The 27,730-nt window shown below is 50.5% G+C and overlaps 10 protein-coding genes across 10 annotated transcripts; 6 read left to right on the forward strand and 4 right to left on the reverse strand.

Annotated features, from left to right (window-relative positions):
• Positions 1-190: 190 nt before the first annotated feature.
• On the forward strand, positions 191-1,839 carry VTN00DRAFT_10360 (uncharacterized protein; the record flags this gene model as incomplete). Its single annotated transcript, XM_069427008.1, has 7 exons — positions 191-331; positions 421-565; positions 628-690; positions 754-855; positions 911-1,057; positions 1,118-1,451; positions 1,581-1,839. The coding sequence occupies 7 exons, from the start codon at positions 191-193 to the stop codon at positions 1,837-1,839; spliced, it is 1,191 nt and encodes a 396-aa protein (XP_069284122.1).
• Positions 1,840-2,236: 397 nt separating this feature from the next.
• On the forward strand, positions 2,237-3,827 carry VTN00DRAFT_10361 (uncharacterized protein; the record flags this gene model as incomplete). The annotated part of the gene is made up of 3 exons (XM_069427009.1): positions 2,237-2,618; positions 2,927-2,986; positions 3,037-3,827. The coding sequence occupies 3 exons, from the start codon at positions 2,237-2,239 to the stop codon at positions 3,825-3,827; spliced, it is 1,233 nt and encodes a 410-aa protein (XP_069284123.1).
• Positions 3,828-5,168: 1,341 nt separating this feature from the next.
• Positions 5,169-10,392, reverse strand: VTN00DRAFT_10362 (uncharacterized protein; the record flags this gene model as incomplete). Its single annotated transcript, XM_069427010.1, has 5 exons — positions 5,169-7,732; positions 7,790-8,048; positions 8,106-8,600; positions 8,657-8,752; positions 8,815-10,392. 5 exons carry the CDS (start codon positions 10,390-10,392, stop codon positions 5,169-5,171), a joined length of 4,992 nt encoding a protein of 1,663 aa, XP_069284124.1.
• Positions 10,393-11,765: 1,373 nt separating this feature from the next.
• On the forward strand, positions 11,766-12,256 carry VTN00DRAFT_10363 (uncharacterized protein; the record flags this gene model as incomplete). The annotated part of the gene is made up of 2 exons (XM_069427011.1): positions 11,766-12,025; positions 12,169-12,256. 2 exons carry the CDS (start codon positions 11,766-11,768, stop codon positions 12,254-12,256), a joined length of 348 nt encoding a protein of 115 aa, XP_069284125.1.
• A 383-nt stretch (positions 12,257-12,639) lies between these two features.
• Positions 12,640-13,744, reverse strand: VTN00DRAFT_10364 (uncharacterized protein; the record flags this gene model as incomplete). The annotated part of the gene is made up of 5 exons (XM_069427012.1): positions 12,640-12,996; positions 13,057-13,135; positions 13,224-13,510; positions 13,583-13,675; positions 13,733-13,744. 5 exons carry the CDS (start codon positions 13,742-13,744, stop codon positions 12,640-12,642), a joined length of 828 nt encoding a protein of 275 aa, XP_069284126.1.
• A 352-nt stretch (positions 13,745-14,096) lies between these two features.
• Positions 14,097-17,270, forward strand: VTN00DRAFT_10365 (uncharacterized protein; the record flags this gene model as incomplete). The annotated part of the gene is made up of 2 exons (XM_069427013.1): positions 14,097-14,292; positions 14,356-17,270. The coding sequence occupies 2 exons, from the start codon at positions 14,097-14,099 to the stop codon at positions 17,268-17,270; spliced, it is 3,111 nt and encodes a 1,036-aa protein (XP_069284127.1).
• Positions 17,271-18,958: 1,688 nt separating this feature from the next.
• Positions 18,959-19,300, forward strand: VTN00DRAFT_10366 (uncharacterized protein; the record flags this gene model as incomplete). The annotated part of the gene is made up of 1 exon (XM_069427014.1): positions 18,959-19,300. One exon carries the CDS (start codon positions 18,959-18,961, stop codon positions 19,298-19,300), a length of 342 nt encoding a protein of 113 aa, XP_069284128.1.
• Positions 19,301-19,374: 74 nt separating this feature from the next.
• Positions 19,375-19,776, forward strand: VTN00DRAFT_10367 (uncharacterized protein; the record flags this gene model as incomplete). The annotated part of the gene is made up of 1 exon (XM_069427015.1): positions 19,375-19,776. One exon carries the CDS (start codon positions 19,375-19,377, stop codon positions 19,774-19,776), a length of 402 nt encoding a protein of 133 aa, XP_069284129.1.
• Positions 19,777-20,640: 864 nt separating this feature from the next.
• On the reverse strand, positions 20,641-22,231 carry VTN00DRAFT_10368 (uncharacterized protein; the record flags this gene model as incomplete). Its single annotated transcript, XM_069427016.1, has 2 exons — positions 20,641-21,936; positions 21,998-22,231. The coding sequence occupies 2 exons, from the start codon at positions 22,229-22,231 to the stop codon at positions 20,641-20,643; spliced, it is 1,530 nt and encodes a 509-aa protein (XP_069284130.1).
• Positions 22,232-26,459: 4,228 nt separating this feature from the next.
• Positions 26,460-27,004, reverse strand: VTN00DRAFT_10369 (uncharacterized protein; the record flags this gene model as incomplete). Its single annotated transcript, XM_069427017.1, has 3 exons — positions 26,460-26,659; positions 26,820-26,879; positions 26,932-27,004. 3 exons carry the CDS (start codon positions 27,002-27,004, stop codon positions 26,460-26,462), a joined length of 333 nt encoding a protein of 110 aa, XP_069284131.1.
• Positions 27,005-27,730: the final 726 nt, after the last annotated feature.

The raw sequence follows: 27,730 nt of genomic DNA on the forward strand, positions 1-27,730 counted from the left end.
TCCCGGACCGGCCGCTTCGATCCGCGCGCGTCTCCACACGAAGCTTATCCGCACTTCATCTCCAGATAAAGAGTTTGTCGCGCGGAGACCGAGAACTGCGCTGCGCGTATTATTCATCTTAGACATATCTGGATCTTGCGTAGGTCTCGCACCGCTCTCCGATAGACAGACGGAGAGAGCGACTGCAGCCATGGACTTCCACGACGAGGCGTCGCAGCGCGAAAAGTGCTACACGACACTGGGGCAGCTGCCGGCCTTCGTCGACCCCAAGCAGCCGCCGTCCAAGAAGTCGCCTTTCTCGGCTATCTTGGGGCATCCGTTTATTCATACGGTACGTATTACCTGTCTTTTTCCTCATTGGTTATTAGCACCGATCAGAATTTATGGCCTTAAGATTGGACGGCTCTGACCGATCTACAGACAGAATTGATTTTGCCCGAAGAGATCTATAGCGTGGTCTGGAGCTCGATAGAGTCCAAGATCAAGAAACTCCGATATGCAAAAGTTATCATGCCGCTTTCTGCCCTGCTCGAGGGCAAATTCTTTAATACGTACATAAAAACCGGTATTTACCTCTTTTTCTTTTTTCTTCGTTTCTGAAGTCTATGATGCTAACTTCCGAATTAGGCGATGTTCTTATGATATCTCAGGGACTCTCTGGAGTGGACGATGTGTTCTCTCTCCATGACGGTGTGTGCTTCCTCAGCCCGAACTTTTGCAAGAGAAGGTCATGTGTTGATGGGTTCTTTTTAGGAATTCTGAGACTTGAACTTGGGAAGGAGTCCTTCGAAAGGACTGGCCTCACCGGCAAACCGATTCGCGGCGGAGGAAGGAAACATGCCAAAGAAAGATACAGTATGTGAATACACATCTATTCCTGTTCGCGTACTAACCGTCTTGCCGTCATCAGTCGTGGAGATCAACTTGCGATTGCCGTCAATGCTCCACGGGAAGAAGGGTTTCGAGAGGATCGTTTGGGCGTTCAAGAATGTCCTGACTAATTCGGTTACGTGGTTATTTTATGATCTCGCATCAGAACCGAGTTATACAGATCAAGGTCTGTATTTATCTCCTTCATGCTACTACAGCGTTCTGTTGCTGAAGCTGGGATCGACAGATAAGCCCCTCAGGGTGCACCATCCCCAGCTCGTCGACTGTGCTCCCGTGCATGTCACTCATCGCGATGTTCTAACCCCGCCGCTCAACGCGAGAGACATTCTGAATGCTACTTCGGAGGATGGCATGCAAGAATATTGCAACGAGCTTTCTGAGTGGCTTGCGTTGGTCTCCCTCGATTCCCCCCGAGTGTCTGCCGACGATGACGTCGACCCTTATCTGAGCCGCTATGTCGTACCGTGTGTCGATGATGCCAAACCCTCGGCTCTGGTTAGCGTGAAATGGCACGGCCTGATCCCGTCCCAATGGATCATGCAACTGTTCATCGTCTTGCTGTAAGTGGCCCCATTCTTGTGGATGGTAGTGTGGGGTGTCAAACCGACATTGAGCCACCCACGCTGTCGTGTCTTAGCGATTAACTCATGCTGATGATTGCTTTCTGATGGGATGCTCGGGTCTCTTAGACGTGAGATATCACCCCGCATAGCTGGTCCACACGCTTGGTTTGTTCTATCTTCGAATGCTCTGGGAAGGGATGCAGTTGATGGCAAGGATGGTTATACCATATTATCCTTACCATCCGCGAGATCTGAAAATGGGGAGCAGGGGAATGTCCCTGATGCTGCCGAAGAGACTGCGAGGAATGAAGGAGTTAAACATGAAAAACACCATCGGCGCTTTATATGCTGGGAATTCGTCGGTGCAGCGCTGTCGTATACCTAACATAGCACACGGAAGCTGCGCCCCATGCGGGCCCAGAGATCTGACCACCTCGCCGGCGCCGACGTATTGATGATGATACCCTGATATATATTACCCCGGATTCTCATGTCTGATTTCTTCTCCCCACGTCTTCAACCTGCATCCTCTCACTAAAAGAAATCTTTGCTTCGTTCATTCTTTCCACGTACTTGCTCAACTACTTCCAAAGTATCGTCATTCATTTATTCGTACTTCAAGACTATCTTTCAAATTCGCTATCTATTCAAACGAGCGACTGTGCCTAGTCGCCTTTGAGATCGGGAGTGACGAGCGGCTCCTCCCTGACTTCAACTATCCCTACGATCAACTTCGCTACAAGTCATTAAGGCCAGCAACAACACGATCACGATAATACGACATGGCAGACTATCCTCTGACCTGCACTCTTTCTGCCATCGAAAAGCACCAGCCAGACTTCGCTGCCACCACCACCATCGCGGATATTTCTCTCTCACTCTCCTTTTTGAGCGACGACGAATGGCTGAAGACGTCCGCTGTGATGGCTGAACCCTCGCTCACAGCCCTTGCTGACGCTGAGAATCTTAATAACCAGGCCGCGACGACTGGCCATGTGGCAGACAAACAGGTCGATTCGAGCGTCGTGCGTCAGAACAATCTTGACGGAATTAACGAGATAGACCTCGACCTTGAAGCGAACCTTCTCGACTCAAATCACTCCGACGATGATGCAATATTGTCTTGTGAACTCTGGGGTGTGAGCAACGACATTGAGAACGGAGGTGAGTCCTATTTCCGACATTCATTGAGTTTTCCTTTTGAAGAGTGCCTCATCAGCGGTCTGTCTCTTCTCTCGTCCACTCTTTCTTCTTTTCCCTTTAGATTACGCTCTCCGGTTATCGGTACACTATGTTTTGCTTTTCCATTCATATCTTTTCTATACCTCTTCTTATTTACCTGTCTGGTTTTTGTCACGTCCACCATAGCTGTTCAAGGGTTTGCTAGACTGTCTTGCTTCCGTTTCCCTTAGTTGAGATATCGCTTGGTTCAGCTGCTTGCTCAGCACGGCTACCTAATTAATATCTCTCAGATTTCGAATTCTCCAAGCTTCTAGGAGAAGAACTCGACCGCGTTCAAGAAACTACTGCAGGTAAGTCTTAAAATGCTGATGCTGTTACCACAAACCTAACATATGCCTAGAGCCGGAAGGTTCTCCCCAACCATCTGAAACCCTAGCAGACCCAAATGAGAACAGGCAACTCTCCGATGGGAGCACACGTTCGTCCGCCAACAACGAACATATATCTAGTCCCCCTGCTGTCGACGGTCCTGCCGTCGACCGCACTCGCGACGACTCCGAAGAACCTCCTCGCAAGCGCCGGAGAAACAGGAGGAAGCAGATTGTACCGGCGGAGATCTGCTACACAGATCTCATAGGAGCAGCACCCGAGCGTCCTTCGTTCCCACGTCCCCAACGCCGGATGAACCCTTCGCAACCAATAATTTCCCATAATAGACCGCGACCAAGCCCAACGCCTCTGGTCCCTCACGTCTGTGGACAGACCGGAAACGGCTACTTTATCTTCGTGCCTACCAGCGGCACATCGCACACGTCCCAGATGGCACCTTCTCCGATGCAATGGATCAACTGGGACAATTTGCTCGCGCCTCCTACAGTGAGACACACCTCTATCAAGGTGCATCATAATTACCAACAACAGCCACAGCAACAACCGTCGAGGAATGGCCCCTTCTATCCTTTCCCTGTCGAATCGGAATCGACTCCCGTTATCAGATCTGACTCCCGACCACGCTCAGTCGTACCGCCTACGCAGCAACAGCAGCAGCAAATCACATTCGCACCGACCACCATGCCGGCGAACTTTGTCCCTAATCCGAACAACCACGGAAGATGGTCGATCGACGAGTCCGGGAAGCGACACTACCTGAACGGGGCGAAGAACAAGCGGTCGCACGAAGAGTGCTCTTAATTTGATTTAATTCTTGCCAGTCTGTGGCCAACTCGTCCTTTCTTTTCATTCAGCAGTTAGACTTTGCGGCGTTGTGTAACTGCATGTCAGAGCAGCGGTGATAACCTCTGGATATTGCGGATACGATACGGATAAAAGCCGGATGCGCGACTTGATTCAACGGACTCGACTTGAATCCAAACGGTCATCGGCTCCAACGCTACAAGGCCCAGATTGGCACATATCTCAGCCGAAGGGGAGCAAGCCCCATTGAACAAACCCGAACGGTCTAAACCGGATGACCATTGAAACGAAATGGAACGAATTGAACCGACCAAACCAGAAGGAAACAGGCAGATGGAAGGTCAGGGAGACCTGATGTGCAGGTTTTTACCACCGATGCAGTCGTATACACAAGCAACAAGCCGGTGGATGTTTCCCTCACATCTCTCTGGAGAGAGCCGAATGGCAGGTATTCCCTTGAATTATGTAGATAGATACATGGATGGATAGGATGGAAATCTACAGGAGACTTGAGGAAAAGAAGCAAAGCCGAACCTAACCGAAGTTTGTTTTTCGTTTTGGTTATCGACTAGGATTGGGATAGGAGCTTGGTTTATGTGGTCTTGGGTTGTGCCTGTATGCATGGATGCACTTTATGTTGCATGTACATGCTCTGTAAATAGTTTCCGGAACTGAAGCAAACCAAAGCAAACTGCAAATGCGAAAGCAGATGAAACCTTGTTCATCTTCTCTGCCTTATCCATTCTTTTCTTGTCTTTTTATGGACTTATGTACTTACCATGTGCATACCATGTAGTGACGACAGTAAGTCTCATGTCATCATCTGCGTACCACACAACTTGAGACTGCCGAAAATACTCTCCAGGAGCCAGATTTAGGTAAAATTAGGGGAAAAAAAACTGCTTCAACATTTCCAACTTTTAGTATTGCTAGCTAGCTAATGAATCCCAAGACAGACGTACATAGACACGTGCACAGCAATTGCTGATCCACTCGCAGACTAGTATGGTACGGAGTACAGTACATCTCATCCCACTAGACAAGAAGACCAAGGAACCAAAGGGCAAGACTCATAACAAAAATAAAATATCATACTACCCACACTGACCAAAATTATCCACATACAAAAACCATCATCCAAGTTGACACTTGTAAAAGCCAAATTCCTATCCTATCCTATCCCTTTCCTATCCTTCAACGCATAAACATGAACATGAACGTAAACCTAACAGACCGAATTAAGCCATAGCGGAAGTTACATCAGAAATAGATAGATGGTGGTAAATAGATGTTTCGCGGAGATATCGCAGCAGCACCACCACCACCATGCTAGCCAACCTAACCAACAAGATCATTCATCACGTCCCTCAGAACGGGTCTCTTGCCAGCGATCTTCTCGCCATCCAGCATTCTCGCGCCTCTCTTCTCAGGCGTCTTCATTTTTTTGGTACCCATGCTGGCCCTTGGTTGTCGAACCTGCACGGGACTGAGAGGAGCCCGCGTCCCGTTGTTCTTCTGTTTCTGTCCAGGACTACCGGTACCATTTGCCTTTGGACTAGAGTCTGGCGATGGTGGTAACGTTGGCTGCTGTGACAAGTCGATGTTAACGTTCTCGAAAACGTGACTCTCGACTGCGTTTTTCGGGAGGTCATAGATCCATCCGTGCTTCTCCATCAGCACGACGTACTTGCCCAGAAGCTCGTTCCCATCGCGGAGTGTGCCCTTGCTGCCAACAACAAGCAACTTCGTCCGCGCTCGTGTGAACGCGACGTTGACACGGCGCCAATCGCGGAGTAAGTCACCGACGTGCTTCTCAGAGTTGCTCCGCACGCAGCTCAGGATCACAACCTCCTTATCTCGTCCCTGGAACTTGTCTGCGGTGTGCATCTCGAGTTCGGGTAGGTGGTGGCGGAGGTTCTGCTTGATCAGCGCGAGCTGGCTGCGGTAGAAAGTGATGACTCCGATATCGTGTGCCGAAATACCTGCAGAGATGAACGCTTCGACGAGTTGAGTGCAGAGTGCAGCTTCGATCGCATTCACGATCCGAGAGCCCTGCGCAGTTTCGAGTGCCTGCGGGACCAGGATATCGGTGTTGACGAGAAGGGTTTTGGCCGACGGTTCAAGCATGTCCCGTAGCCAGCAACGACCCTGGTTTGTGCCTAGACATAGAGATCGCCCAGATGAGGGCTGCGTCAATGGGTTCACGTGGTGCTGTTTGAGTCCTGCGATGTTAGGGATTTTGAGAGACCGTGATGCAACCTCTGGAGTTCCGCATTTGAGATGACCGGAGTAGATGAGAGTGTTGGAGAGCAACATGATCTCCTCACACATACGATACTGATGCTCCAAGTTGACAACGGATGATGGCTGAGCGTCAGAGAGGAGCTTGAACAAGCTGACATCAAGTCCACCTTCCTGGGCTTCCTTGTTCTGCACCAACGGTGGCAGCTGGTAATGGTCTCCCACCAGGATGAAAGTCCTTGCCATTCGAATAGGACCCAGACACACCGGTAGCGTAATCTGAGAAGCCTCATCGACAATGCAATAGTCAAAAGTTCGTTCGTTGAATATAGTGTGGTTGACACCCAGGCAGGTAGTGGCAACCACATCTGACTGCTCATACGACTCCTTAAGTTCCTCGATTGTCTTTTTGGGAACTGCTGCTAGATCAGCAAACTGCTGGACCTCCGGGTGCACTTTGGCGGTGGCGCCAATGCGCAGAATGCGGAAGTTGTCGTCTCGGATCTTCAGCAGGATGTTGTCAACTGCAGTATGAGTATAGGACGTCAGCAGGACGCTCTTTCCCTGCGCAACCAGGGCACGGATGATATGAGCGATAGTTGTAGTTTTTCCTGTCCCAGGCATTCCAAGCACCAGTGCGTAGTCCTGGGCACTCATGACTTTGTCGATAGCCTGCTTTTGGTCGACGTTGAGGTTGGCCTTTGCTGCGCTGGACATGACATACGCAGAGGAGGTTGGCTTGAAGGAGGGCGCCTGTCCCTCGATGATCAACCTTCGAAGTTGTTTAGCCTGGAAGAGATCCTTTTCCATCATGCAGAGGAGATTGTTGCGGACAGTGGCCATCCCGTTGCTGAACTCGTCCTTGTCGAGTCGATAGAGAATCTGCTCGTCAGGTTCCACGCCGCTGACGGTCGACTGCGATCGACCTTCCTCTACAATCTCCATGATGCCCTTGAACGTTTGGTTCCGTTCAGGATCGAACCCGGGTGTCCTTGTTCGTGTATTGTGCAACCTGCGATCGACAGCCACCGTGATGCGTTTGGGGCTGATCTGCAAGACATATCCATTCGCGAGTGCAAAGTGGCCCTTTTCGTCGGAGAGAACAATTGGCTCTCCTACAGTGATTTGAGACTCGGTAAAAGAGAAGTCTGGGGAAGATTTTTGTTTGACAAATGTGTATCGATAACGATTGATCTTCGGACCATCTTTGTCCTCGTATGCAGATCCGGGCTCGATTACGACGTTGCTAAAGCATCGGCCAAAAGTCTCACGCTCGTTGCTTAGCATAGTCCAGAGCTCTCGCCGGAACTTCATCATGTCTTTCTCTTCCTTGGTCAGGAGGTCGTCCCATTTCCTGAAGAAGTCTTGATGTTGGGCCGTCAGGTGGCCCACGACCTCCAGGAATTTATCGCCCATACCGCTGGTCTCGCCATCTCCGTTATCTATAAGCTTGTGGTAGAGAAAGCAAGGAATCTTAGCATAGCATTGACTGCATAAACGCGAGTTTTTCACCATTGGAGGAAGCTCAAGTCTCTCGCGGACGTAACCCGATAGCCGATTCCGCTGCTGAATCATCTGGAGTATCTCGTGCCGGAACCCCCGTATCCGGAGAGTCCGTGACGTCTCAAGATAATAAAGCAGCCCCCAAGTGACTTCGATATCTGAAAGAATCGTCAGTATAAAACTCAGTAGTAGAACTGATAGGGGAGTGTGCATACCATAGCGGTCAGAGAGAAGCAGAGTGTAGAGAGCCGTTTGTGCTCTGTGAGCCTGGCTGTCCTTTTTACCCGTCTTCAGTTCTAGCGGAACAGTAAGGGTTTTATCTTCTCCCTCATCGCGGTAGGCGACCTGAACTGTAGCATCAACATTGCCCTTCAGCCCGTACATCGGTGACCATATGTGCTCCTCAACCTCAAGGAGTTTATTGATGCTCAAGGAAGCCGTCGAACCGTTGCGGTCCTCGACAACAGACTCTGCCTGTATCCTAATCAGCTAAAAAGGTTTCGAGACAGCAGAAATGGGATAATCACGTACAGTCGGCTTTGCCTTGAGAAACACAGCCGCCCAAGCTTTCAAATCTGGCATCTTGCTCATCACAAACTCAACAGCATCTGACATGCTCATATGAATAGCATATAAGCTGTCAACATATCTGACCAGTATGTTTTCCACTGTAGTCCTCAACCAGTCTAGCTCCCATCTATTGGCCTTCATGGCCTCCTGGAACACCTCATGGAATATGTTTCCAAAGACCTGCGGTTTGCCTAGCTCCCCAAAGACCTTGATGCGGTCTTGAAGCACGGCCCGCCGTTGACAGCTTATCGAGTCGGCAACGACGGTTGCTGATATAAGGTGGTCTGGATGGAGGATGATCATGTTGCTAGAGTTGTCCACAATACATTGTCCGGCGGCGTCGAAGTCTCCAATGAGATGGATATAGGAGTTTTTCGTGCAAGGGGTATCAAACCACGACTCACGCAGGATAATGACTTTCTTCTGCTGAGTCTTCTCATCTTGGACCAAAAGTACCTGGCTCGAATGTAAGCTGATCATGGCGGCTAAACGGGACATCTGAGGTTGCTAACCTGCTCTGGTTGGGTACGCCCCTTTTGGGTAACATACGTATTCTCTGCAATATCAATCACGAGATACCGCTTGATAGCTTGCTGCGCTTTATGATTCTATTTTCAGAAAATACTTAGTAAATACCTAATAGGTAGGAAGCTTGCTATGGGTATCGAACTTGACTTGAACCGCGAGCGCCAGACTGCAGCATGGAGTTCTCAATTGCCTCCAGATCAAAGTCATCATCATCAAACTCATCACCCGAGGAAATCCCCTCAACAGCCTTGGTTCCTTGGGCATGACCTTCAACACCTGTTCTCAATCCAGTCAAATCATCAGTAGCCGCTGTAACTTCAGGCCCCAGCCGATCCTTCGGAAGCTGCTTCTGTTGAGCAGATACCTCCTTGTCATACTGAGCCATTATCTCCTCCATATTATCTGGAAAATCATCATCGTCATCGTCGAATTCGTCCTCATCATCCTGTTGTGCGTTCGTACTTGTTGCTTTCAACATTGTGTCATCCCCTTTGATTGAAGCCTGGTCAACCTGGTTTGGCGCAGGTTGCACTGGCTCTAAGGTTGTTTCGCATTCGAGATTTGCGGAGATCTCCTCGTTCCCTTGTATTCCGGTTTCCAATGGGTCTATTGAAGCCTCAGCCAACTCGAGAAGGTCCTGATCCAGATCGTCATCGCCAAACTCAGACGACGACCCCTGGGGAACAACTTCCTGCGCGGATCCGGTGTCGTTGCGGCTTTCTTCAGACTTGTCGACGACAGAATTTTGGTTGTTCTGTTCAACAGCGCGCATGTTCCTTCGCCTCTTCTCCGCTGGTGACGGTGATCGATTTTCCATATCATCTGTGCGCTCCGGTAGAGGGGAGGAACTGGATGGACCGGCTACCCGAGCTCTAGAGGATTTGGAAAGGCTCTCTTGGATCTTACCAACTAGGAAGTTGATTCTGGATGACTTCGACGATTTCCCAGAGTCCAGCAGATTGCTTTTTGAACGGGAAAAGATATCTCGGGCCTTGCGTGTCTCCTCCCCTTCGTCTAGTTTCCTTCTTTTGGCTCTGGATGTGGGCCAGTCGGTCGTACAACTGACGGATCTCCTCAGCCCTGAGGAGTTTCTGCTTGCCTTGGCGGAAGCGGGAGTCTGGGGCGAAGACGAGAGGAGATTCGTGAAGCGTGGCGGCGGCACGTCGACATTGCAGTTTCCTTTAGTCTTTCCGATATAGTTGTTCCATAGGTCGGCAGCCATATCATTCTGCGGTGTTTTCATCAACGTTTGGAATTTCTGCATGTCAAAAGGCTCTTTTCGCGCAGTCAGTGGAGAGCTGCACGGAGAGGAACTGTGACGGCGTTTCTTGCCCGGGGTTGCAGACGTATTGTTTGGATCGGAGCTTTTAGGGATATGTTGCCAAATGACATGGTCATCTGGTGTAACCTCCTTCCCCGGCGCAAGTCTGAAGGCGTCTTCGGTATTGCTGATCAAGTCTGCCAGTGGGATCCTGGGTGCCGGTGTCTGCGGGCATTCTTTGGCCGGTTTCGATTCTTTGATCTGGGTCGATGGCTTTTCCTTGTTGTTGGACTGCGACTGAGGGGGCTCCACCGCGCCGTTTACCCAAGAGCTTTTATTCTCCTTCTCCGCATTGCCTGCCTTAGGGGCAGATGGTTCGTCCTTGCTTTCGACATAGCGGAAAGCGTTTAGTTTCGACCGCGAGTTGGAGGATACAAACGGATCACGGTTGGCGGCCATGATGGCCGGTTCTGCAGCTCTTAATGTCTCCGGATCGAGCTGCAATTGGGCATTGTCGGAGCGGCTATATATGGTAGGATATGGTTAATGAGGGGTAAACAGACCGTAAACATATGGGGTGAGCATACCTCCCAAGATGCTAAGAGCCATAGATAAAAGGAGCCACTCTTGCAAGGACCACCGACTGTAGAAATTGCCTGTCGAGAGAAAGATGGGGCGGGTTGTTGCTGCTGCGGCGGCTGGTTGTCTCTGTATTGTTCCGAGTTAGATGAGATTCCCCCCTCAACGCGTCTCTCGCGTCGGGCGTCCTGGTGCCTTGGTGCCTGAGGCGTTGCACGCCCCCTCAGACGCTGACGTACAGGAACAGAAGAAGCCCTTGCAGAGTGAACTGCAGACAAAACATGTATCTGGTCATTTTGACCATACAGACCTGGGCACATTTGCGATGGACTTATCATGTCCAATCGGTTGCACATTTGAACAGCAGCAGATGCCACTTCATTCTGGTTGGCAGCTTCCCAACCAGACCAATATAGGTCGAGGGTTGTCTAGCAACTTCAGAAATGGCAAGATAACTAATGGACCGGCCCTTCCTTGTGGAAAGGCAGTCTTGCCTGTTGGTTCGCCGACATGTTGGCTAATGCACACAGTTCCTGCAGCCGCACAAACCGAGGGGTTTCACGCTTCATATTACAACAGTGTTGCCATCAGGAGATTAGCACAAAGCATTACAGACACATGAAAGCACGTAGAAACAACATGCATGAATTCAATTGAAAACTACCATTTGCAACCAACTTGTGAGCTTGTAGTCTGACCGGACCAGGATGTCACTGGTAGACCAGTGGTCCATGACCACGCTTCCACAGCTGGAGAACTAGAGTCTTGGAGGCTGTACTGGGAAGAACCGCAAGAATCAACCGGATCCAACCGATTGTGTGGAGTACTCGGGACCTAGAGAGAGAATGGAGTTCTATCGTGAATGATAAACGGCCGAGATGGAGACCTGGCGATGGGGCGCTCTCGCTTGGCTTTCCTCATCGGCCGCAAGCGCGGGCGGGCCATGACCCAGACCGGAGAAGCGGACCCGACTTGCCTCCTGGCTTCAGCGGCTTTCTGCGCCTTCTCCACGACAACATCCACCACCTCCACGTCTCCCCCGGATCTCTAATATCTCTTCCCGCCCAATTGAGCAGACGCTCGCCTCGCCGGTCGATAGGGCTTCTGCTGCATCCCCCGCCCTAGGAACCTCTCTCTGCTCACTCTTCCCCGCTATCAACGACTCACGACGCAACTGTACCTGACCTAATACTAAACGAACCGCCTCTGACCAAGCGTCTACGTCCCCCGTCAACGAACCCGCATATTTCGAGATGGCTGCTCGTGCTTTGTCGCGTTGCCTTCGTGCCCGCTGTCTTCTCCGACAGCCTCAGAATGCCCGTGGTTTCTCGACGCAGAACACCCTGCGCGCTGCGGACCATGGCAACCACTACGACCCTCCCGGTGGGTATCTCTTCGGTGTCAAGCCCGGTCAGAAGTACGTGAAGGAGGGCTGGGAGAACATCTGGTACTATGGGTTTATCGGAAGCTTGGTTATTGCTGGAGTCGCATACGTCTTCAAGCCTGACACATCGTATGTACACCTCTTATCTTGATCTCGATATCTGGTCTTTTGAGCGGTTGGGGTTACTTTTCCCAGCCAGAAGAGCGGAATACCCTAGTTTTCCTGAAATAGTTCTGTTGTATGCTATAGAAACTGACAATCTGCGAATCTAGGATACAAACATGGGCCCTCGAAGAGGCACGAAGAAGACTCGAAGCGGAGGGCATCCTGGAGGACCCAGACAAGGTCCAGAAGAAGTGATCTTGTCTGATTCCGACCAAAGAGGAAAACTGCGTTGTACATAGGAGACATCTGGGGCGCGTGGCGCCGGTCTGGCATGCAAAGACAGATATGATGCGTGGGTCCACGTTAAACTGTTTCTTTCGTTTTCCTTTGCTTTTTTTCTTCTTCATTGTCCAGCATGCATACGCTCTGTCCTAGTATTCCCTGAACTGCTTTCTTATTAATTCATACAAGCGGTTTGTGAAGAGCTGGCTCATGATTGTATCTGTTGACACAAGCGTCCTGGGTGGCTTAGCGGTGAGTTTAGAGGGATAGAGATGATTTTATCCAGCATCGATGCTCAAGCCAATTCGTGCAGTCGACTATAGAGAACAATACACAACTTGACCAGCATCCATCGGCTACACTTCCGGGTAGACGTCAGTCCTCCGCAGCAACGGCATCTCCCTTCTGATCTTGGCCAGGAGGTCGAGATCGATCACAGCAGTAGCGATATCCGGCTCTTTATACTCGTTCCCAAGTTTGGCGACCACTTCTCCCCACGGGTTGACGATCATCGAGTGGCCGTAGCTTATCCGCTTCTCGTTGTGAGGGCCTGCTTGCGCTGCAGCTATCACGTATGATTGTGTCTCGATGGCTCGAGCACGGAGCAGAGCTTCCCAGTGTGCATTTCCGGTTGGCACTGTGAATGCGGATGGGTAGGTGATGATCTGCGCGTTCTGGCGCTTGAGTGCCAGGCTGATCTCGGGGAATCGTAACTAAGCAGGTGATTGATATATGAGCATGCCCATATCTTTGGGACAAGTGTTGCAACTTACGTCAAAACATATAGATAGACCAACGCGCCCCACGGGCGTTTCAAACGGGGGTAGTATCTCCATCCCCTTCTCAACGCTCCTGGTCGAAATCATTAGTATAGATATCCCCTTCTACTCCCGAACAAAACAAATTCGCATCTCAAGAAATCAATAAGGGATCAACATACGCGCTCTCCTTCAAAATCGGACCAGACTTGATATCCACATCAAATAGATGGATCTTCTGATACCGCTGCGTAATCTCCCCATGCTCATCGATCCATATCAACGTATTCTTCACCTTCTGCCCGCCAAGCGCGGGCTCATGGATCCCGACATTGATGGGGAGTTTGGCCTGCTGGGCCTCCTTCTGCAGACCTAGTACAAATTCGCTCTCCTGGACGGATCGCACGAGCGATACCGTCTCTGCGGCGGAGGAGCCGATGTAGTCTGAAGCTTCGGGTAGGAAGAGGGCCTGACAGACAACTTATGTCAGAGGCATTCGACAGTAGTAGATTAATCAAAGGCTTGCAGACGCAATTCTTACCTTGGCACCAGCAGCTACTGCTTTCCGTATCAGGACCTTGCACTGCGCGAGGTTGTGCGCCATGCTCGCTGTCGAGCATAGCTGTCCCACTGCCTGTCAGAGTCGTTAGTAGCGGGGTACATGTACGTAAGAGGGAGAAGTGATGCATACTGCGATCGACATGTCCTTTTTTTTTCTGTAAAATTAAATTTATCTCTTATAATAAATTTATACGATACAAATAACTGACCAGAGAACTTTACAGATAGACTGTGATGTTGATGTATTACTCATCCGGAGGGTCGCGATTGCAGTACCTGCGTCGGCAGAGTTTCCCGATTCGGCTCGAGATATTTCATCAGTCGGCGATTCCCACGCGCGGGTCCGATCCAGCAACTTCAGTTGCAAAGCTTCAGCGCTCCAACAAAATCGCACAGGATTAATTTCCTGTCTGAAAAAAAGAGAGCGCCCTTTATATGCTTGCCTTCGCAGCAGAATAAGCAGCTCTAGAGCTGCTTTCTGACAGGCCGACAAGATGAAGAGTTTGCGGAGAGACTTCTCCTCGAACCCGCAGGCCCAAAATGTCTCGAGCAAAGTCTTCGTGAGGTCCACGAAGAGTGGAAAGGTCCAGAAGATCGTTCGCGAGCTGTATCTGAGGCAGGACATCCCTTGCTCCTCGAAGCTCTGCTCGATATGTGCGTCATACGCGCTGGCGGACGCAAATGGGAACAGTGAGTTGAACACCTTACCCAGCATCTGTCGTCACATGGATTGGCAAACTAATGTGAAGCCAGTTGCTCCCTTCATCCTCTCAGACCGTCCTGCGGGCACGAAAGCCTTCCCTCGAGGTCACTACCTGGTCCCCGACACGAACGCACTCCTGAATGGAATGGATCTCTTTGAACACACCGGAGCCTTCTACGATGTGATCATCTTGCAGACCGTGCTCGAAGAGCTGAAGAACCAGTCGCTACCGCTCTACAACCGCCTGCTAACCCTGATAAAGACTGATGAGAAGCGTTTCTATCTCTTCTTCAACGAGTTCCGACTGGAGACCCATGTGCGACGGAACCCGGACGAGTCGATCAACGACAGAAACGACAGGGCGGTTCGCACTGTGGCAAAATGGTACACGGAGCATCTCCGTTCAGCTACGAAGGGGACGAAGAAGGAGAAGTCAGTGCCGGCTATCGTCGTCATCACCGATGATAAGGAGAGTCTGCGCAAGGCCACGGAGGAGGATGTTACGGCGCTGTCGTTGTCCGACTACGTTTCCGGGCTGGAAGATGCTGACAAGCTGCTGGACATGATCAACGAGTCGAGGGAGGGAAGAGAAGGCAAAGTCCCGCGTGGAGAGCTATTCTATCCAGAATACTACTCGATGTCGAAAATGATGACGGGCCTGAGGGCTGGTACTCTACACCAGGGTGTGTTTAATGTCTCGCCCTACAACTATCTGGAAGGCTCCGTGAATGTTGCTGCATTCGCTAAACCCCTTTTGATTCTTGGACGTGATAACAGCAACAGAGCTATTTCCGGAGACGTGGTAGTCGTTGAAGTTCTCCCGAAGGATCAGTGGAAGTCTCCCTCGACGAAGCTCGTTGATGAGGAGGCTGTAACTAGCAACGAAAATGCTGATGCTGAGGAGAATGAAGCTGTGGTTACTGAGAGGGAACGGAAAGCCTTACAGGAGGAGGTCAAGAAAGCCCATGGAAAGAATGCTGAGGGAAGACCACAGCCGACAGCTCGGGTTGTTGGCATCATCAAGAGAAATTGGCGTCAGTACGTTGGTCATGTGGATGCTACTTCGACGACGTCGCTCGTCAAGGCTGGACGAAGACAGCAGACAGTCTTCGTGCTGCCCATGGACAAGCGAATCCCGAAGATTCGAATCCGAACGAGACAGGCGGCCGATCTACTAGGCCAGAGAGTCCTTGTTACGGTGGACTCCTGGGATCGAGACTCACGGTATCCCACCGGACACTTTGTTCGATCCTTAGGAGAACTGGAAACCAAAGAGGCAGAAACCGAGGCTCTGCTCCTCGAATACGACGTACAGTACAAGCCGTTCCCGAAGGTTGTATTGGATTGTCTGCCGCCTGAAGGACACGACTGGAGGGTGCCTGCTAGCAAGGAAGATCCTGGATGGAGGGGACGGCGGGATCTGAGAGATCTGCTCATCTGCAGTATTGATCCACCCGGCTGTCAGGATATCGACGATGCTCTACACGCTCGACCCTTGCCCAACGGCAACTTCGAAGTTGGTGTCCACATCGCAGACGTCTCGCATTTCGTGAAGCCGAATAATGCCATGGACCTCGAGGCCAGCGCTCGTGGAACGACCGTCTATCTAGTTGACAAGCGTATCGACATGCTTCCAATGCTGCTCGGTACGGATCTCTGCTCCCTCAAGCCGCACGTGGAACGCTACGCCTTCTCTACGATCTGGGAGATCACTCCAAACGCTGAGATAGTCTCTGCCGACTTCACGAAATCCGTCATTCTCTCCCGCGAGGCCTTCAGCTACGAGCAGGCCCAACTGCGTATCGACGATGCATCGAAGAACGACGAGCTCACCCAGAGCATGCGTACCCTGCTCCACCTCTCCAAGATCCTCAAACAGAAGCGTATGGACGCCGGAGCTCTCAACCTCGCATCCCCCGAGGTGCGGATCGAAACAGACAACGACGAGGTCGGCGACCCTCTCACGGATGTCAAGACCAAAGCCATGCTCGCGACCAACAGCCTGGTCGAGGAGTTTATGCTTCTCGCCAACATCACCGTCGCCTCGAAGATCTACAGCTCTTTCCCGCAGACCGCCCTCCTCCGAAGACACGCCACCCCGCCGCCGCAGAATTTCGAAGAGCTGGCACAGCAGCTCTCCAAGAAGCGCGGTCTGGAACTGGACGTCTCCAGCTCCAAAGCCCTGGCCACCTCTCTGGACCGGTGCGTCGACCCGGAAAACCCCTTCTTCAACACCCTCGTCCGCATCCTCGCGACCCGCTGCATGACTTCCGCAGAGTACTTCTGCGCCGGAGCCCACGCGGAGTCCGAATTCCGCCACTACGGTCTCGCCTCCCCCATCTACACGCACTTCACGTCCCCGATCCGTCGGTACGCAGACCTGCTCGTCCACCGGCAACTCGCGGCCGCAATCGGGTACGAAGGGGAGGACGGCCGCGGCGCCGCCGCAGAGGGCCTCAACACCCGTGCCAAACTCGAAGACATCTGCCGCAACATCAACTACCGACACCGGAACGCGCAGTTCGCGGGCCGCGCCAGCATCGAGTACTACGTCGGTCAGGCGCTCAAGGCGCGCGGGGAGAAGGTCGCTGGCGGCGAAGGCGGCATCGACGAGGAAGGCTACGTCATGCGTGTCTTCGAGAACGGAGTCGTGGTCTTTGTGCCCCGTTTTGGAATTGAAGGTGTCGTCCGTCTTGAGGACTTCGTCCTTCCTGGCGACGCGATACCTCCTGCCTCTATCGAGGAACGGAGGGAAATTGCCCTGAGACGGGAGAGCGAGTACGATGCGGATGAGTACTCCCTGCGGGTGTGGGAGAAGGGACATCCGGAGGAGCGTGGAGTGAGTGTAGAGTTGTTCGAGCGGGTCAAGGTTAATGTGAGCTCAGTGAAGGAGGAAGGCGGACGCGGAGCGGGTAAGAGGAGAGTAAGGATTTTGATTCTGGGGAAGGGGAATAAAATGGTGTAGATGCTTTCATGTTATGATCTATCATTCTATGGGCATGCATGTGTATGAATGAGAAGGGGTTATCCCAGGTGCCTGCGATGTTTGGGATGTATAAAAAAAGAGCTTTTGACGATTGCATAATAATAAGGTAGCTATAGCACAACGACCGATTAAAAAAGGAGACAAAACTTTCTTGTCTGAGAGCAAGCGAGAGGCCATACATACATATATTTGATGTTCCTCTGAATGAAACAAGATACTGTTTGCGACTAACTACTGATAGCCTGGACTCGGGTGATGTCTCTTGCCCGGTACGTTGAATCGTCACTTTCACCATCAGGCAAGCTATAATTTGGTCACTTTACATTTTATGGGGCCTCACATAAACTGATGTACGGTGCGGACTATAAAGAAAGGAGCTAATACACCCAAGGCGGACAAATATGGCCAAAAAGTGTTTATCTGTAACAACAAATGTTCAAAGCTTTCAATATACACCAGAATCGTCTTTATGCATTCCTCGATTTATTTCGCTATTTTTGCCCTAAACTAAAGGTTACTCGCTACGTAAAGCGTTCTTCTATTCTTCGCTTGCGTAGGTGCCCCAACGTACATGTTTCCAATCATCAATGTAACCCAAGCCATGCTAATCAATGTTCACACCAGAACTGCCGGGAAGAGATCCCGACATCCTTCCCCCACGCCCCCCCCTTTCCGCCCCGTGGACCGGACAGTGTGGACTTGCTAGGATTGGCAGATTGACTTGTTGATAAGTGTGCAAGTGAACTCTAAAACCTTAAAACATCATATTAAGGTCAAATTAACTTATCAGCCCGTTTCTTAGCACATAGGGTCGGGTAACGTCCGGCGATCATTTCTTCCTACTAGTATATAGTATACCATCTAAGACGCGTAATTGACTCAAATTAGTGTGCCACACCTCATCTTTTTTTCACATTTCTGTACTTCACATGAAAAAGAAAGTGTCTGTGAGATAATCCGTGCTGCTATATAGAGCGATAGTGACTGCGGGGAATCATTCTAGTACAATCAGTTTCTTATTGTCGTCAATGGACAATGGTACACGTTCTAGCAGAATCCATATAGAACGGAGGCGGCCCGACTGGAGGAGGACCTCTTATGTACTCCATATGTATAAATATTCATAATCAGGTGGTGTACTAAGCAAAAACTACATTGCACTATAACCAAACGAGCAGAAAGTCGGTTGGCATAAGCTCTTCACACAAAAGCTTAGTTCAACTGTGGAGAAACGAAACCCCCTTCTCGTCAGACTTCCCAAATGCCGATAATCTCCCCACTTACTTGGCTTGCTATTCCGATGCATGTGTTGGCCACTAGCACAGTTCCAGGAACTGTGTCGTTGTTTAGCTGCAGAAGACTGCGGCGTCGTCAATCGCCTAATTGTTGCGTCTTATTGCAGCATTGCAGGGTTTCAATGGGCCCCATCTGTGACGACTGATTATCTGCTACTAGCAAGTCGAGTACCGATGGATGAATCCCGCCAAATCGGCTGACTCTAGCCGTTACCCCGCCCTACTCTTATCTCGTTTCACCCATGTGGTCCAAAAGTTGGAAGAATTTCTATTTCTACGGCCTGAAGAGCACTCCTGGTTGTCCCACCTTTTGCATCAACAGAAACATACTCTTACAATCTTGCAATATATATGCCACGGCCACCGTATATCATGGCAACCGACGGCACCGTCACCGCGCAGCAGCTTGCTGAGGCGCAAGCCAAATTCAAGCAAGACGGCTTCGCCATCATTTCCGACGTGATCGACGCTGAAAAGGTCCAGCAGGTGCTGAACCGCCTCTGGAAAGCCAAGGAGGAGAGCGAGAAGCGCGGCGATCCGACCTACCTGGGCCGGATCGACCCGAACGAGAGCAACATCCGTGTCTTCTACCTGGACCCGATCTTCCGGGAGCTGATCCAGCATCCCGTCGCGGTCCAGATGGTCCAGGCGGCGCTGGGACAGCAGGAATTCCTCATCTCCAACTTCACGGCCAACATCGCCCGCCCCGGGTGAAGTCCATGGGTCTGCACTCGGATCTCTCCCTGCACTTCCCGGACCCGTGGCTGTTGAAGTGGGGGTTGGTCGTCATGTGGTGTCTGCATGTCATCTACTACGAAAACGGCGCGACGTTGTATATCCCCGGTAGCCATCGCTGGACGACCAGGGCGGATGTGCCGACCGATGCAGAAGAGGTCAAGAAACTGCTGGTGCCCTTCGAGGCCAAGGCTGGCTCCATCGTGGTCACGGACGGCCGTCTCTGGCACACCTCCGGGTGCAATATCACCAAGGACCAGGATCGGGCGCTCCTGATTGCAGCGTACAACGCACCGTCCTTGCGGGGACAGGTCAACTGGGCTGTCGGCCTTTCGGAGGAAACGAAGGCCACCTTGAGCCCGCAGATGAGGGAATGGTTGGGAGTCAAGCGCGACGGCAATCTGGGAGTGGTGACGGGTGTGAATGATGTCCCTTCTTCCCGGAAAAGCTCCTAAAGAGATCAGAGCGCAATGAACGAGGGCCGGGCTTGCCTTTGTTGTTGACACGTTTGTTTAGTTCTTGAATTATACATATCTTGCGGATACCTCGATGATAGCACTCTAGTTAATACCCACGATACGGGTTCAATAAGTATGTTCTTAATATTGCTTATCCTTTGTTTTACGTCTGAACTGAGACTTTTTTTTCCTTCCTGCCTCTCAAGATCTTCTTCTTTCCCTGTACTTATCTGAGAACGTACTCGGCCAGCCTGGACCAATAAGTATAACGAGTCAGCTCTGTCGCTATCACTACTTGAGTACTAGTATCTGAGGACTGAGCTATTCACGTCCTTTCTTCTTTTCGTTTTACTTTCTGATTCTACAAGACGAAGGGGGGGGGGGGCTGGCCACTCTGTAAAGGGGATGACAAGAGAGAGAGAGAGAGAGAGAGAGAGAGAGAACTTGATGTCTAACATCTACAAGTTTCCTAAACCGGATTGTGTAACACATGATTTTATTACCTCACATCACATCCAGGGTTCAAAACTTTTCCTACTATGATTATGTCCATTCTGTTGTAGTCATTTCCTTCTAATTAGTAAAACACATGTAAAAGTAAAAACAGAGCAGAGTCCTTTCAAAAAGAACTAGAGAAGCACATATAACATAGCACGTATTAAGTTAAAGGGACCGTACATGCATCAACCGTAAAAACCCTCATATGCTTTTTCCAAAAATCTGAAGACTAAACTTTCTTTTGACGCCCTGTAAAATACTTATTAACCCAGCCATGGGGCTTCTACTAAATAATAAGGTGATAAGGACAAACGGCAGTTTCTTATCGCTGTTCATCAGGTAATATAATTTATATGGGGTCTGTCAAACGCGCTTCCAGGCGACCATCCTGCGTGACAGACCGAGAATAGACCAGATTTCGGCCTTTGACGTCGCCGAAGCGGATATGGAAGGCGCCGTTCGTTGCTGAGTATGACCCTCAGGCTTTTCAGTAATTCTGAGATTACCAGCGCGGGCAGCAGCCGCTTTTTCTTCCCGCTCCTTCTGGGCGATCTCACCCACTTTCCACCCCCTGACGAGCCACAGACAGGCCGCGGCGCCGATGTACATACATCCTGTGAAGATCTGCACCCTCAGATACGCGGACCCTGGCTTGTTCTCGTTCCTCAGCACCAGGGCAATCGCCTCCGCGACTGTCGTCGGCGGCACGAGGATGATCCAGGTGAGACTGAGCCCACTGGGCAGGTCCCTCAGGCCGATAATCTCCGCGAGGACGGGGGACACCGTGGCCCAGAAGGTGCCCGCAACGGTGCCGACGATGACGGCGAAGAAGCAGAGCACGCCCATGTTGCGGGCGAAGATCCAGATGATGAAGCAGAACAGGCCGCACAGGAAGGTGAGGAAGGTGGCGATGTTGATGCGTCCCAAGCGGTCGCTGAACATGCCAACGAAGGGTCGCCCCAGGCCCTGGCCTAAGTTTAGGAGGGCGCTGACGATGCTGCCCTGGTGCGGGGAGAGGCCGACCGAGAGGGCAAAGTTGGCCATGCTGAAAATCAGGACAACGTAGCCCAGCATGCTCAGGACGCCCCAGCCGAGGTAGAGGAGGAATTCAGGGCGTTTAAACAGCGGGAGGTGGAATGCATTGTGGCGGCTGCCGATGGCCTTATTGCGGTCCTTGAGCAGGTTGGCCGCGATCAGGTTCACGACGAAGGAGAGGATCCCGAGGATTCGAAAGGCCCAGGGGAGGCCTAACCGTGAGATCATGGCCCCCGTTGCGAGGGAATACATCAGGCCGCCTATCCCGGATCCAGAAGCGGTGATACCGTTCGCAACGCCCCTCCGGCGCAAGAACCACTGCGGCGCAATCCCCACGGACCCAACGAAGAGAAACCCCATTCCGAAGCCGAAGCATACGCCTTGGCTGAGGAAGATGTGCCATTTCTGGGTCGCGAATGAGGCACCGATCAACGAGAGCGTCTCGAAGAAGACCCCCACATTGAGTATGAATCGGGTGCCGAAGAGACCGGTGAGATGAGTGGCCAAAGGTGCGATCAACAGAGCGCAAGATATACTGAGTCCACCGGTGAAAGCGTAGGCTAGTGCGCTGGTGTTGGGGAATACATTATTCGATAGATAATAAGACAGAAAGACGCCATATGACTAGGAACGGGCATATTAGCTCCTTTGTTCGAGTAGTTGTAGGACTGAGTATCCGACTTACACTGTTTATTCCCCATGTATGTGCGTTGATCCAGAAAACACATGCTACACAGACCCATCCATACCCGCCATCTGGAGGGACGTCTTGGGGTGGCTTCTCGTTGGCGATGCTGTCTTGTTGCTGCTCCAGATCCTGGCCATGCGCATGTCCCTGATTTCCGCGCGTTGAGCTCCTCGACAGTGGAGGGCTTTCCTCCGTTGAACGGATAACGTCTGTCGGCCCATTGTCCGTCATAGTTATAGGGTAATAGTGGATCGAAGAGTTTGAAGATCAAGAGGATTACACCGCGATGGACTTTACGGGATTTGCAAGTCGCAAGTCCATATGCAGGTAGCCAGCTCCAACGCAAGTTACCAAGACACTAAAAGTCAAATGTGTACATCAAAAGAAACTGCAGGAAAAAAAAACGCGAAATAGCGTGCTGTGAAGACAGCACGGTATCATAAAGAAAGAAACGAAGCGGAGGAAGAGTCATCCTCTTCCTCCAGCACGTCGCAACGAAGTCCCTTCGGACACCGACCATTTTAGCAGATCGGTCCATGCGCCGTACAGGATAGGGAGGTTATTGGACTGGAACATCTTCGTGTGGGGTCCAGAACTGTTGAGGTTCTCGAACTATGACTAAACGGAACTCGCCGTTGTTGCCGAAGACCCGGGGGCGGAGAATGGGAGAAAATCTGGAGAACGGTGAGCCGTAACACCGGCCGTTCAAGACATGGCATGACATAAGGTCCTTCATCTGCTAGCTGAGATGAAGGGGAGGAGGTGAGAAGAAGAAGAGATAGATCAGAGATCGATAAGATCGACGATAAGGGATATATGGGACGTTGTTTCGCTGTCGCGATACGCAGCAGCTCTGACGTGTTGGCCTAGACCGTCCTCGGCCGGTGTCAGGGCCTAACCCTAAACCCCGAGCGACCCCGCTTGTTTCGGATATATCGAGATATAATGTGTTCTACTAGACGGTAGATAAAGTAGATAGTGTCCTAGGTAGATATTGACATTCAAGTTCTGGTCAAGATTCAGTGTAGGATATGTAAAAGGAAACATATTCGTACTTTCCAATCTTTCTTCAAGCAGATCTTCCCTTGTTGCGTTTTGAAGCGCTCTCAGCTCAGATGATCGATATTCTTATAGAATACATGCTATCTATCTATATCTGGTACCAATCGCTGCAACTGGATGTCTAGACACCTTTTGTGGCCGAGCGGTTTACCCCATGAGAGATATACCCTCTACATTACGTTGAGAGGTATATATGCTAGACTAGACCTGTGCCTTAACGTCAGCACACATCAATGATATCACAATTGCTGCAGACCAGCATGTCGTATGTACATTTACTTCGTAATTCATTTACAGTAGCAGCACAGACTGACATCCGTAAGGTCGTCATCAACCGGGTTGTGGACTTCAAGTTTCTTTTTAGAGCTCTCTGCATGTAAGTATATAAATGACCCGATCACTCTGGAATGTTTAGTACTCCAACGGCTCACCTCTCCACCATCCAGGCCATGAGGCGGCAATCACATCTGCGTGCCAACAAAACTCCACCCCAGAGCCTTCGTCACTGCTCTCACGACCCTCTTTGCCCAAGTGATGACATTCCTCCCCTGTTTATAAACGCCTCCTCAATCTGCGGTACGTAGTACTTATATAGAAAGACAGGTTAGGGCTCCTTACATAGGAAACACCATCAATACCACTGAGCTGGCTGCTGCATACCCATCATGAAAAAGGAAACCGAGAACAATGCGCGCGCATCCCGAGCAAATAAATACACTAAAGAAGCCATGTCTGGCAGCCGCATGCTCTTGGGCACATAAGAGAACCGCAGCAACATCTTATCTTCCCCATTAGAAGCAGCAGAGTCAGCCATATTCTGCAGGACCCTGCATCTGTTGAAAGCCAATAGCAGCAGCACTCTGACTTTGTTCATCCTTGGCCTTCTCATGCTCAGCTCCCATGATATCCCAGGCAGCAGATGCTTTGGCGGGCAACACGAAGAGCTTTCCAGAGTACCTAGGTGCGTAGTTCTGATCTGAGGCCATCGAATGGAAATAGATCCCGCAACATATTGGAGCCTGACTGAAAACCATTGTCTTCATCAAATCAACTCACCCTGCCAGAAGACAGTGCAGTGAAATCCTCGTCAGAGGCAAAATATGAAGACGTGGGTGGTTCACGAAAATGAAAGGGGGGGGGGGGTGACAGCGCTCAGGAATAGCAATTAATGTATTAACTATGGTAGCTAGTCCTACAAGATCCAAAGCATGAGGAAAGAAAGAGGAATTATGGGCATGGTGGGAGTTCCAAGATATAGGCGGATTGGTGTGGCAGACCCATGCCGCCTACCTGACCGCCTACCTGACTCAGTTCTATCAGTCAGTCCACGCCGCGCCGTCACAGGGGGGTTGGTTGGTTTATGCCTGTCGGCATATATATGTGTCTGCTTTCCCGATTTAGCAGGAACGACCCAGGCCAAACCCGTCACTACTGCTTAAGCCCAATTGGAAACTCACCTTCCCATAGTAGTAGGTCTGTTGTTCGCTGTGACTTGTCAATGTATAGTAATAGGTACCTAATTATTGTTAATAATTTTAGGATGCCTTTTCCTTATTTTGATCGCTGTTATTCTGGTCGAGGGGTACAGGTATAATACAGTACGTCAAGACATTGTGATATGTACCTGTCGGGATGCTTTCTGAATCTGGAAATGCTATATACGATGGATCGTACAGCACCTCGGGAAGCCGTAAAGACGTCAGAGGTACTTTCCCTGTGAAATTAATGGACAGTCTTTCCAGATATAAATTACCAATTGACATTTTAGGTTTTTCCTGTTACACAAACGAGTAACCCATAATGTATACGACTATAATCTAGAGCGCCATCCATGGCATAAGTAGCTAATCTAGGGGAGCAGAGCATTATATTATGATGATTGCGTACTAGAGATCCAGATGGAGGTCAACTGCTTAGTAAAATAGATCTTCATCTCGTTCTTCCTTTGGATGATGGATGTATTGACTGATCAATCGACGGCACAAGCCAGGTCCTCTCAGAAGGACCAGTTGAATTTGGATGATCATTGTTTGTCCCAAAGGATCTAGGGATAATAGAAGAAGAGTGGACTGCAGCGGGAATCGACCTCGACTCAAACTGCTTCAGCCCATAATCTGCTTTTTCTAGCTCATTTACTAGAGAGGTACTTAGTACCCACAACAAGAAGATATAAGATGGATTCCAAGTGTGCTCATGCGGTAGAGAAATGACCATGGTTCAGACAGACAGAAGGAAGACCAAGACCAAGAACGGTACTGTACGAAGATGACTGAGCTAGGTACGTGGTCTCTCTCTTCTGTCTATCAAGGTACTGTACTGTAGGCAAAATGCCTGCACTTGCGAATCCCACTGATGACAATACTGCTCGCGCATAGAAGTGTCATTCATTCAATCGACAAAAGACCAGCTTAAGTCACACAAACCTAACGCCACGGGAAAGCGCGTCAAGGTACTGCGCAAGTAGACAAGAAAAAAAAAGGAAGACAAAAATGATAAACTTCACGATACGATTCCCCTTTTTCTTTTTTTCAAAAACGAGGCATAAGAACAGATCCATACAAGCCCGAGATTTCAATATGAAAACAAGCATAATTCAATGCTAGATAGGCAAAATCATGCTCCAAATGAGCGCTGATGTCACAATCTCTTGGAATCTCTGAGACTTGGATCCAAAGAGAGCTAGTAAGAGCAAGAGCAAAACAAAAGAAAACCAAGAAAATCCCTTTTTGAGCCCAACTCCAAACTCAGCTGCAAAAAATCCAATGACGAGCCCAGTCCATAATCCCGTGCTCGCACTCCATAAGCATGTGATTCTATTCCACGCGTTCCAACCCAATGCGTCCAACTCGATATGGTATTCGACTGGAAACCGACGATGATGATGATGATGAGGATGACAAAAATAACAGCGCCGTAGAGAGACAATGAAAGAATACAGGTAGAAGGAGAGTCTGGAGCGAGGCGTTACACCAAACTCAAGTTGGCCCACAAATGCGAACCCATAGAGTGACTCTGTCATGATTCGTTGTCTCCATAGAAGAAGGGACAGCGATGTAAATAGATAGAACAATGGTCATAGCCGTTCAACGCGCTGATACACTGGCAACCATTTGAGACGAAAATGCCCACCCGAGAATTCGAATCGATTGAGGAAAACGGACAAGAATGTGACACAAAATGACTTTTGTGGCGGCTCAATTTGACATCAGCCCCGGGCTGTCCAATTCGAACCGCACCTCGAAGTCGTACACCGTCGCAGGACTTGTGTGAGCGAAAATGGCTGATGCGAAGAAGAGACGTCTTTCGTATTCTTCTCCCGCTGCCTAGGTCGCCAATCTGGGATCCATGTCCATGCTCTGGTAGATATGGCCTTTCTTAAAGTAAGGGCTGATCAGAATCACCCAACAAACATTCCGACTCTGGTGTTCTGACGTCTCGGGTGGGCGGCGGCGGCGTATGCCTCGGGACTGAGCGTCTGGAGGGCTCTCTCTGCAGCATCTTCCTTGGCATTGTCGATGTACTCGCCGTCGTACCAGAAGCGAGCGGCAATTTCCCGACCTTGAACAACAACAATGCTGGACCAAGCGGTGCGGCCTCCTAAGTGAGAAAAATGACGTTAGTATAAGTTGCTGGTGCTGTGGGTGTCAGTATTAGGAACGTCTCCATCTTTAAGCCTCAGACAGTTCAGACGGAGTATACAACTATGAGCAACAGTCCCGGACTAAAATACGAGAAAAATAAATCAAATAGCATGTACCTCGACGGTCGGATACGATGTTGAATTTTGGAGGCTGCAGCTTCGCTCTCATACAGTGCTCTTCCGATAATTAGCTACGAAACGGGTCAATTATGTGGTAGGGTGGTCGCACCAAGAAGACGCTGCTGCCACTGAACACTGTTACCGCCATTGGCCTGAGGGCTGCCGGGCATCGATGCGGGCATGTCGATTGATATTAAAAAAAAAGAAAACACAATTGATCTCACTTTGGATAGATGAACGGACAGGAAAAAAAATCAAGGAAATCGAGGTAGTCGTGAGCCGAGGTGCAGCTGAAAGGCAGAAAAAAACTGCACAAGAAGTGATAAGAGAGTTTGGATCAATTCTTGCGAGTTTTCCTGTCTGCCCCTCTCGACATCATGGGGGAGACCATGGGAAGCGGGGAGCCATTATATTAAACCGGGGCTATCGGGAACCGAAGCATATCTTTTCAACAGCCAAACATCTTTGCACAAGACAAGTTGCAACTAACCAGCAAACCCAGGGACGGGCTTATGCATGTTGCTGTGGGCATGACATCGCGTCAGCGGATGCCCCTCTCTATCCTCCACTCAACGAACGCAGGGTGCACGGGGAGCATGCGGATCATTTGAGGCTGCAAGGACGGCCCGGCGCACGCCTATTGGAATCTATCTTTGAAGAACATCAAAAAAAACACCACAAAAAAAAAGGGCTGATACCATCATCTCCACAAGACCAGACCACTACCCGACATGGGGAGGGGTCGAACGTCTGTACGGAACCGAGAAGACAGCGGCGGTCGAGACGCTGGACAGCTTCAAACCCCCATACAGCAAAGCGAACGTGGTTATGACGGGGTATGCACTGGCTCACTGGCCCTCTCCGAAAGGTGGAGGAATTTGAAAGGGGGGGGGGGGGCCTCGTTGCCC

The sequence above is a fragment of the Thermoascus crustaceus genome, assembly GCF_041956765.1.
Source record: "Thermoascus crustaceus strain CBS 181.67 unplaced genomic scaffold VTN00scaffold_9, whole genome shotgun sequence".
In the NCBI taxonomy this organism is placed as follows: Eukaryota; Fungi; Ascomycota; class Eurotiomycetes; order Eurotiales; family Thermoascaceae; genus Thermoascus; species Thermoascus crustaceus.